Genomic DNA, 12,053 nt, shown 5'->3' on the forward strand with positions numbered 1-12,053 from the left:
AAGAGAGAGAGAGGGGGGTAATCCCTGATGATTGCTAATGATTTTTAAAAAGATGTAGAGGTGCACAGAGGTTGAAGTGAGAAAACAGGATAGAGGAATACTGTAAACGTATTATACTTGGCGTGTACGATATTTGGCGGAAATCGTTTTTTCAACAAGTTAGCGTAGATTTGATTTAGCGCATTCCTGAATTACTTTAAACATCTAGATTTACGGATGGCATTTAGCGATGTACTTGATTTAGCGGAATCTGCGTTCCGCCAAAGGCGCTAAATAGAATACACAGCCAAATGTAATACATTTACAGTATCTTTTAAAGAAGTACAAGTGTGGTGTTCTGGTGAGAAGACAGTATAGAGGAAATGTTCTAAAGAAGTACAAGTGTGGTGTTCTGTGAGAAGATAGTATAGAGGAAATGTTCTGAAGATGTACAAGTGTGGTGTTCTGTGAGAAGACAGTATAGAGGAAATGTTCTAAAGATGTACAAGTGTGGTGTTCTGTGAGAAGATAGTATAGAGGAAATGTTCTAAAGATGTACAAATGTGGTGTTCTGTGAGAAGACAGTATAGAGGAAATGTTCTAAAGATGTACAAGTGTGGTGTTCAGATGAGAAGACAGATTGAAATTAAATGTATATATAGAAGGAGCAGGTGTCCCTTTACCAAAATTGTAAATTTCATGATTTCAGGGGTAGGGGTTTTGGTACTAGGGTTGGGTCAAAATGGTCATATAAATTGTCTCTTGTTTGAAAGACAATGTCTTTCTCATTTGAGAGACTTTTTTAATTTTGCAGATGCAATGTATTATATAAAAACTAAATGTATTAGTAAAAGTGGAGATGGGTGTACCAAAATTGTGAATTTTACAACCCTAGAGTTCTTACTCTAGGATCCAAAATAGTTATGTAGTGTTAATATAACATATATTGTCAAGTTTTTCATCAGTATTGACACTTTTGGGGGCATTTGTGTTTTTTAAAAGAACACATGGTTTTGTTTTATACTGCTGCTGAATACTAGAATTTAATTTAGATATGCAGAACAGGAAAATTATTACAGATTTTAGTCACTAGGGCTGTGATACTTTTAACTAATACTCAGGTGACCAATAAGGCCTGTGGACCTCTTGTTGATAAGAAAAATCCTTCTGCCAAAAAATGTAGTATTTTGCAATCTCTTACTAAATTTGAATTGGCATGAAAAAAAAATCAACTGGATGGGGTTTAAGTACCAAAGATAAAACATGTTTGGGCCAGTGAAATATGTATTAACCTAATACCTACACAATTATCACATCTTGCATGGTTGACCTCATAAGCTGAGGAGGTAACTTCCTTGCTGCCAGACCTACATGAAAAATGAAATTTTATACGAGTGTTTTGACCTATGTTTCCAAATTGATCTCTTTCTATATTCCAGTGGTGGCTGTGCTAATTACACAAACTGCTTGTCCTGTATGACCGATGCCAGTTGTGGCTGGTGTCCAAGCAGTGACCGGTGCATCAGAAAGGAAACTAATTCATCCTCAGCCTGGTGTGGGCCTGGCCAGGACAAGCTGTTGATAACCCATCCTGCAGAGTGCTCCAGGTGTCCTGATTATGTGGACTGCCCCTCCTGTTCACAGGTAAGAATACTCAAGCTTGACACTTACCAGGCCACCAGTAGTTTGAAAATGATAATGGTGTATTATTAGAATGAGGAGAGAAATAAAGGAGTACTTTTCATGGTTGTGCATGTAAGTAATATTGTGTGTCTGAAGATTTGAATCTGCCCATTCTTGAATTTGTAAGGTTTTTGTAGAATTGCTGAAATCCTGTTTTAAGGAAATACTTTTCATGATAATTATTTAGTTAAATTGCTGTCATATTCCTTTGATAGTATGAAAGCTTTTTGATCTAATTTAATGTTTTAGTAATGCCTCTTAGTTCAATACATGTTCATTTCAAATGATGGATTTATTTAATGATGTCTTCAAGCAACACATTGCCCACATTATTGTACAAAAGGAGAACCACACTCGATCACAGAATTTTTTTACCCCAGAGAAGCATAATAGATTTACATTTGTGTTTTATGAAAGGGGCATGGACACAATTTGAGCTTTAAAAAAAATCAATTTTATTTTTTCGTTTTTAAGGTTTAGAATGCTTAATTACAGTATTTTTAATAGTCAAACAAAATTTGAATATCAGTTGTTGAGTTCCAAGCGAGATACAGCACTCACATTTCTTTGTTATGTAAACAAGGCTCGTGTCATGTTTTTGTTTACATATAGATGGCTTAATAGAAAATAGCATGTTTGAAACAAAATGAGATGTTCCAAACACTAAAAACTATTTGATTGTGTTCAGAATTAATTTGTAAATTGAAAACATCTGCTTTAAATGAAACATTTACTAGTATATTTAACCTTTGTAAACAAAAACATGGCATATGAGCCTTGTTTACGTAACAAAAAAATTGTGAGCTCTGTATCTCCCATATACCTTGACAACAGATATTCAAATTTATTGCTGACCATTGAAAATATCCTATTACATTATAAAAGGAGAAATAAAATTTGAAAATTTTCAGCTCAAATCGTGTCCTTTAATGCATGCATTTTATAAATGAGATTCTTAAAAACAGTTGTGTAAATTTTGATAAATGATAAATCAAAACTCTTGAATTTTAGATATTTAATTATTCTCATTTTATTGTACAACTGTTAATTGATATCAAATAATTTCCAAATTCATGTACAGTTATTTTCTCTAAGGAATATATGCACACCGTATTAAGAGACCACCTGTCATATGTGACCTTTTCTCCTTTCTGTATTGGAGGGTCTTGTAATACAGGTTTGACTGTATTTAAGTGATGAAATCCTTAAATCTGTTAATCTTATCCATGTTTTATTGATAGGACACACTGTGTGAATGGAAGCGTGTAAAAGAACAATGTCATCGTCGTGGTCGGTTTGATTCCAGCACTGTGGTCACCGAACCAAGCAAATGTAGGATGCCCTGTCATGAGTAAGTGTTCAGTGCGTCTTTTTTTTAATTCAAGAGTCAAAATCAGTAAGCATCAAGCATTTTGTGAAAAATGTGGAAAGTGGCATAAAAATAGATATTATAAAACTCATATAAAATGTTCATGATACATATCTAATAAAAAAAAATTCAACCTAAAATCATTTTTCACATTGTTACCATGGGAACCACGTGCCTTTTACACAGCATGTTGTAGGAGTTATGAGATTGATCACTGTACATTATCTTCACCTTTCATGTATTTAATTATAACACTTGAATTTCTTTTTATTCATGCAAACACATATTTATTACTGGTTATTAATCAAACATACACTAATTTATTGTAATCAAAATTGATAATTAAAATTCATCTCACCCCTTGATAATTGTACTGTTTTTGCTTTTATAAAGCAGTAAATTTAATAGACTTTTTAAAATAGTCTACAACCATGTCAAGGTGTACTAAAATATATTACATATGATATGGCATGTGTTCTACAATTATCAAGAAAAAAATCTATGGCAAGTTGCATGTTTAAACATAAAAGACAGTTTATTCCAGTGATATGTTGCCAATTTTACTATCATCAGGATTCACATCACTAGGTGGGGATACCAAGTACCAAGGAATGGAAATTTGGCTTGAGGGATTGCTATTTTTAAATTCCAAAAAAAACCCAGAAGTTTGAATTTTTAGTTGCACAAAACAAGCTCATAATTTGATTAGATCCGCCACTGCTTCAGTTGTAGTATGACGACAAACATAGACCGTGATGTCTTACATATCATTTATTTTTGGGTCATTTTGAAACAGGTTCTTTCCAAAAATGCATTATAAACATGATAGATGGCAACATTGGTGTTTAAACAAACATTCAATTGCATGTTCTTACTTTTTGCTAAGCACAACAATTCAAAGTAGCTATAACAATCTTAATTTCCCAAATTTTGCTGTCTTTTACCCAGACACACAGGACACATACATGTATATGTATGTATACAAAATTTTATTTGGTGAACATTCACGGGGGTAACCAATGACAAACTAGTTGCCTCTTTAGCTGGTTGAGAAATTTCTATTTCTTTTCCATATTTTAGAATGATAAAAAGATTTTTAACAGGAAAATTGGTTGATTATTTTCAATACACAATGTCATTTCCAAACACATAAATGATACCTTAAGATACACTGGCATGACCCTAAATACATTATCATTATAATATCTGAACAATATTTGTAAATATTATTCAAATATTGGTGAATTTTCCGATCAACAGTAAGTACGAAATAAGTATGTACATGTAATTATAAAAACAAATATGAATTACAGTAAAATATCTGTATCTCGAATATGGTTTATCTCGAATACCCCGCTTGAGTCGAAGTCGACCACCAGTCCCGGCCGTTTTCCCTATATCAATGATTTAAAAAACTTCTGATACTTCGAACACGGTAATCTCGAATATTCCACTTATGTCGAAGTATTTTCAAGGTCCCATACCCCAAATTCACCTGGTTTATCTCGAAGTCCAATCAATTTTCCGCTCTGCTTACCATACCTGGCTTCGTTCAGTCACACATTCACACCCGCAGCTACATCAATTATAATTAATGACCGCTAATACACGCTCGCCTTTTCCAAGTAGACCCAGGTTGCAATAAATTGTTCAACAGCTTGAGTGATTAGTGAAGCCTTTCAACATTACGGCTAAAGTTCACCGCCAATTAGGAAGTAACACACCCGATTTCAGGGATGGTGTTTTGAATGATACATGCTCTATCATTAACACGTGGGTTAGATAAATGCAAAAAAAATCGTCGAAGTACGCTTGAAGGTAATGCTCTTAATAACGATAATGCATTTAATAATACACGCTTCATCATTAAACCTAATAAAAAGAAAATACGAATTTTTTTTTAATAAACATTTAAAATAATTTTTTTTTTTTTTTTTTTTTTTAAATCCGTCTTTTTTTTTTGGTTTCTTACGCGATAGGTTCTTTCATTACAACGCAATAAGTTGCCAATAACTACATCCCAGTCGAGCCTGGACATCAGTAAACTTAAAGTAAGCATACAGGCAAGATAATCTTAATTTTGAAACACTGTGAATTCAATTGGATGTTTATATATGTTAAAAAACGAAAGGTTTGTCCTTGAAATTCCACAATATTAATTTATTAACTTGTACTAAACTATAAAAAACGACAACGGGGTTTTTGTTTATAATGCAAATCCCATACTATGCATCATATATCCTCCTTCAAAAATAAATATTCAAGATCGATTTTGGATATCTCGAACCCCCGGATATCTCGAAGTTTTTTCGAGGTCCCTCGGACTTCAAGATAGAGATATTTTACTGTATATTCTTATAAATTTTGTAATTAATCAGTTTTCCCCTCATCCCAATTTAATGCTTTGAAATGCAAACTTTACATACCGGTACATCTGAACACTATAACTTTTCTGTACTTAAAAGTTACCAACCAATTTTATTTTACAGACTGAATATGATATATAGATGACCCCTAACATGAATATAGATTTCATTTTTTCAAAGGCGGTTGTAGAATTCAATTATGTAGCAATAAACTTCTGCTATTTTTGAAGACCAGTAAGTGTTAAAATTCTTGTTTTTATCTGTTGGCATGGCAACAATTTCCCTTAAAAAATTGAGCATTTGTTATTTTTTAAAAATGGGTAAAACCATTTTGGAACTAAATCAAGTAGAGAAAATAACTTGAAATATTTACTTACAGGAAATATATCCCCCTAAAATAGCTAAAAATCGTTGGTTTTCACAAGAATTTGTGCACCTGTTGCTAAGGAAATTAATGTCCTTATAATGCATCCTAAATCATTTTTAGGTTTGTTTTTGTGTTAAGTGGGATAGAATCAAATATATATCAGCTGCTTTTGAAAAACAATTTTTTTTTGACTTTTCATGAAATGCTTGATGCTTGCTGATTTTGACAAAATATTCTCCGTATAAACGGACACATTTTTTGTGCCTAGCCACCCAGTTTTTATTTACATTTTTGCACTAGTTGCTATCCAGGGATCTTACAATTCTTAAAGTAACATGCTTCATTTTACTGAATTCATAGAATTTTTTGTCGTGCAACTCAGCTTTGATCCTAGGAAAAGTAGCAAAGTCCATTGGGACATAGTGTGTATGTTTTACTGTAGCTGCCAACATTTCTTTCTGTTGTTAAACACATTCAAGTTTACCAGCCTGAGGAACGTTTTCTTCATGAATATAAGGATAGAAATTCCCTGTTATGTCTTATACTAACGAAGTTGATTTACAAAATTTTGATACACAAAAAAAAATCTGTAGAATTTTGACCCTATTTCATAACAATAGGTTTATTCAAAAACTTCCAGATTTCCAATAGTATGTAAAATTTAAATATAGTATGAAATATTAGTTGTGACTCATCACTGTCTTTCATGCTGGAAAGATCTTCTTTTTTTCTATTTTTTACTTGTGCTCTAATTATACCTCCCCCCCCCCCCCCCCCCCTTCAAAGAAGAGGGGGCATATTGGTTTGCACCTGTCAGTCGGTAGACCACATGTTGTCTGCTCAATATCTTGAGAACCATTCCCTTGATGATAATGATATTTCATATGTTGGTTAGTTATGAGTAGAAGAGGACCCCTATTGTTTTTCAGGTCCAAAGGTCAAGGGTCAATCTACTCTGGATATAGGAATATAATGTCCGCTCAATATCTTGAGAATCCTTTGCTTGAAAGACATCAAACATGGTACACTGGTACATCCTAAGGAGTAGATGACCCCTATTGATTTTGAGGTCATATGGTCAAAGATCAAACTGGGCATAGGAATATACTGACCATTCAATGTCTAGAGAACCCTTTGTTTGACAGACATCAAACTTGGTACACCAGTACATTTTCAGAAGAAGATGACCCCTATTGATTTTGAGGTTACATGGTCAAAGGTCAAGGGTCAAAATGGACATAGGAATATACTGTCCGTTCAATATCTTGAGAACCCTTTGCTTGACAGACATCAAACTTGGTACACTGGTACATCTTCAGGAGAAGATGACTCCTATAGATTTTGAGGTCACATGGTCAAAGGCCAAGGGTCAAAATGGTCATAGTGATATAATGTCCGCTCAATATCTTGAGAACCCTTTGCTTGACAGACATCAAACTTTGTACACTGGTATATCTTCAGAAGATGACTCCTAATGATTTTGAGGTCACATGGTCAAAGGTCAAGGGTCAAACTAGACATGGGAATATACTGTCTGCTCAGTATCTTGAGAACCCTTTTCTTGACAGACATCAAACTTGGTACACTGTTACATCTTCAGGAGAAGATGACCCCTATTGATTTTGAGGTCACATGTTCAAAGGTCAAGGGTCAAACTGGACATTGGAATATATTGCCTGCTCAATATCTTGAGAACCCTTTGCTTGACAGACATCAAACATGGTACACTGGTACTTCTTCAGGAGAAGATGACCCCTATTGATTTTGATGTCACATGGTCAAAGATCAAAGGTAAAACTGGACATTGGAATATACTGTCCGCTCAATATCTTGAGAACCCTTTGCTTGACAGACATCAAACTTGGTACACTGGTACATCCTCAGGAGATGATCCCTATTGATTTTGAGGTCACATGTTTAAAGGTCAAGGGTTAACCTGGACATTGGAATATACTGTCCACTCAATATCTTGAGAACCCTTTACTTGACAGACATCAAACTTAGTACACTGGTGTGTATTCAGGAGAAGATGACTCCTATTGATTTTGAGGTCACATGGTCAAAGGTCAAGGGTAAAACTGGACATATAATATACTGTCCACTCAATATCTTGATAACTTTTTGCTTGACAAACATCAAACTTAGTACACTGGTACATCTTCAGGAGAAGATGACCCGTATTGATTTTGTGGTCAAAAGTCAATAGTTGAACTGGACATAGTAATATATAGTCTCCTATATTTTAAGAATTATTTGCTTGATTGACACCAAACTTGGTACACTGGTACAGCATAAAGAGTAGATGACCCCTATTGATTTTTAGGTCACATGGTAAATTCACTCTTGACATAGGAAGATATTGTCTGCTCAATATTTTGAATTGATGATATTACTATCAATTAAATGATGTGTGTGTATAACTCTTTTCAATTTTGCACCATGGGGGGCATATGTGTTTTACAAACATCTCTTGTTTAAATGGGCATTAGCTGTGAAAGTGATGGCAACCTTTTTTTTCTCAAAATCTCTCAATGGCATAGGAATATATATTGATGACTAATAAAACATTTATTTTGTACAAAAGCAAGAAAAACTATATGAAACTATGTTAGATAACTGCTTTTAGTATAAAGAAATTTATAGGGAAGAATTATTGTCTTGCAAGACAATAATTATTTAACCGCCAAAATTACACATTCATATGCCTGCTTTGAGGATTAAAAAGTGTTTGAAATGACTAAATACTGGTGTTATTATTGAAATATATAAGGTAGAACAATTTCCATTGAATTAAAGTTTTGGTGACAAAATGGCAGCTCACTGACATCTAAAATGAGTTTTGATTTTCACCACAAATCGACGTAATATATGACTATTGTTTCTCCTGGCTCCATGAAATAAATCTACAGTATTCATTTGGAGAGCCTTATATCACTGAAAATGTGGAAGGGAGAAAATTAACAACCTATTTTGTACTTCACCAGAAAAAAGAACTGCTCCACATGCATTGCTGAACTGAACGAGTGTTTTTGGTGTGAAACAACCCAGACCTGCTTCCCATTCAATCACTATAGCTCCCACTTCATTCATGGCAAATGCCAGGACTGGGTGGACTTTGATGGCAAACAGACCCACTCATGTCTGGACTGTGCTGCCCGGCCAAACTGTACTTCCTGTCTGGAGCGGTTCGGCTGTGGCTGGTGTGGGGACTCTGACAACCCAAAGATTGGGAAGTGTGTGGCAGGGGGGTTTCCAGGTAAGATTTGATAAGGTGAAACTTTAAAAATTTTGTCAAAATTAGAGGATTAGGGCCCCGTCATATGGTGTATGCCTTATAGTAATTACTTGGTCCGTTCGTACTTTCTATGGCATTCGATAGCTTAGTTTTCTTCGAAGATTTTTATAGGTTTTTTACATAATACTTGGATTAGGCAGAGGAGATCTTTAGATTTTTAGATTTATTAGCTTTGTCCTTGCAGAGTGATGTGACTTGGAAATTTTAGGTCACCTGAGTCATTTAGGTCACCTATTGCTATCTGACTGCATCTTTCACTGTGTGTTAACAATTGGATACATTTTTCACAATGCAGGGGGCGCACAACATGTTGCAGTCCTCAATTCATAGTGTCAATATAAGGAATAGATAACTTGGTATATATTATTTATGCATTGTGTAAAACATTTTAAAAAGCATTGTCTTTAATGTTATTGATATTAAATTGAAACTAAATAGATATTTAGAATGAACAGGTAGCCCTTTACCAAATTGTAAATTTTATGATCCTAGGGGTAGTGGTTTTTGTATTAGGGTGGGGCCAAAATGGTCATTAATTAAATGTGTTAACACTTGAACATTTTTAACTTCTTGATAACTACTGTTCCAATTCTTTTCACATTTGGTATGAAGCATCTTTTGGATAAGGGGGACATTTTCAGGACTCCTGCACCCCTGGGGCTTGTGGGGTTGGGCAAAAATTTACCAATTTTCAAAAATCTTATCTTCAACGGCATATTTTTAAGAAAAACTAAATGCATAGTGATGTATAGCAGGAAGACCTCTACCAAAATTTTAAATTTCATGATCCCCGGGGTAGGGCTTCTGACTCCAGGGTGATACCAAACTTGGCATTTTTAGTGCATATGTGTAAAACACTTACATTTTGTAAATAATATCTTCTTTAATGTTATTGATATGTGTGGGTTGATTAAAACTTAAAACATTAGAATTTTGTTTTAAAAATGTGTATACAGATAGGCTGCATAGTGATTAGAATGACTGTTTATGTGTAGTTAGATTTGATTCTATAAAACTGACATACAGGATTATAAGGAGAAAGAACACGCCTATCAGTTTGAAAATTGTCAAGAATGAAAAATATAAGGTGTGTGTAATGATGTTATGGTGTTGGAAATTTAGAATTTCACATTATGTAGCAAAAACATGTGCAATTTTAATGAAAACCCCTCTAAACTTGGATACATCTCCTATGGATTGTCAGTGTAATATCTTGCCCCCTTAGTAAACCAGATGGGTGAAAACCTATATAAAAACGAAAAATATCTGATTTTATCGCCTCATCAGTGGTGTACTTTTAATTGTTAGAAAAATTTATAAGGATGTGTTATTCCCCAGTAATGGGAAGAAATACAGGTACTGTATTTACGGACATTTTGCTTATAGTTCAAGTAACAGGGAACAGACTCATTCTAGAAACTAAGGCCTAATTTCAAGTGTGAGTTCATTCTCAGTAGAAGTAACAGGTCTCAGTGATCGGGGTTTCAAATGAAAAACCTGATCTAAGCAGTCGCTTGCGATCGGGGAAAACAAAATTCAGTATTTCCTTTACTGCAGTAAATGCAAAACAAGAAATAATATATTTCTTCGTCAATCATGAATATTAATCTAGAATATTTGAGGGTAAAATTATGGATATCCATGCATTATTTTTCCAGGACCCTCTGAGGGATCATGTGAAGCTATCATAAGTTCTCATACCAAAATTACAAACCAGACGTTCAGTGGCCAAACGAATTGGACGTATGATGATTGTCTAGACGTTGATGAATGTCGGCTTGGTCTGCATAAATGTCACGAGAAAGCAGAATGCATCAACACAAAGGGACCAGAAGACTCGTACGAATGTTTGTGTGAGAGGGGGTACATCGGAAACGGAACACACTGCCAACTCACGTATGTGGTCGAATTTGTACTAGGTGTGCTCTGAACAAGGGTTCATGGACTGGGTCTGTTTAATGCACCTTTGTTGAATTCACACCAAGTTGGCCTCGTGTATGTACTTAGATGATATGCAAAATTTTTCAGAAAGATACCTTGAAGATCCTTAGAATTTAACTGTTTATATTTCTTCTGTCCCAGACGACATTGAAATTGCTCTAAATGTCACTACCACTTGATGTTAATGAAAATGAAGATTCAAGTTAATACAAAACATGATCCTTTGGGCCAGAGTGAACCTAGAATTTAGCTCAAAATTTCAAGAACCGTAAGGGATCAATTTGTCGAATTGATATGCAAGCATTTTATGTAGAGTAGGTTCAAGTACCAAGTTTAGTATGAAGCATCTGTGTGGTTAAAAACTGTAAATTTGGTAGTCCCTCACCCTTTTGAATAGAGGGGGTGGGGGCCAAAATCCTCAAAGATTATGAAATCTTTGAAATTTTTCCTCTTTTCTCCTGGACATCTAGCAGACCAACATTGTGGATAGTATAATGGGCAAAGAAGCTTAAACCAAAATTGTGAAATTTGTGGCCCCTGGTTTGGGGGTTTCGGTGCTAGGATGGGGATTTATGATAGAAATACATTATTTCTTTGTAATCTTCTGGACATCAGACAGCAAATGAAAATGCATGATAATTATGGGCATGCCTGTGTCTATCTCAGTTGTGTAAATCATGGTCTGGGGTCAGGGGCTTTGTTGCTGAAATACGATTCTTAATGACTCGTGTAATGAAAATGCATGACTTGTTTTAAAATATTCTCAACTTCTCAACATTTAATTTGTTTGGAGGCTTCTTCCAGAAGTGGGGAATTCATGACCCAGGGTGGGGCTATGATTATCATAATGAAAATTCATTGTTAACAATATCTTATTCACTCCTGAACATCAAGCACACTAGGTACAGGTGCCTCTCGATAACTCCATGCAAGTTCAAGAGATCTTGATAATTTAAAATTTCGAGAGATCAAGAGCTCAAGAGATGAAATGTTGAGTCAAATCCAGAAATTTATGGTTTGACCATTATGGTTCAGATTTTATAGTGCTCTGAT

At 34.5% G+C, this 12,053-nt stretch overlaps 1 protein-coding gene across 1 annotated transcript in view; it reads left to right on the top strand.

The window, feature by feature from the left end:
* LOC125680674 (multiple epidermal growth factor-like domains protein 8) overlaps nucleotides 1–12,053 on the top strand; it is a 112,952-nt gene that overhangs the window by 54,855 nt on the left and 46,044 nt on the right. The window contains exons 10-13 of the mRNA XM_048920372.2: nucleotides 1,419–1,623; nucleotides 2,904–3,013; nucleotides 8,749–9,020; nucleotides 10,718–10,955. Of these exons, the coding sequence (XP_048776329.2) occupies nucleotides 1,419–1,623; nucleotides 2,904–3,013; nucleotides 8,749–9,020; nucleotides 10,718–10,955 (825 nt within the window). The remainder of the gene's footprint in view (nucleotides 1–1,418; nucleotides 1,624–2,903; nucleotides 3,014–8,748; nucleotides 9,021–10,717; nucleotides 10,956–12,053) is intronic.

Source organism: Ostrea edulis, chromosome 2, assembly GCF_947568905.1.
Source record: "Ostrea edulis chromosome 2, xbOstEdul1.1, whole genome shotgun sequence".
NCBI classification, from domain to species: domain Eukaryota; kingdom Metazoa; phylum Mollusca; class Bivalvia; order Ostreida; family Ostreidae; genus Ostrea; species Ostrea edulis.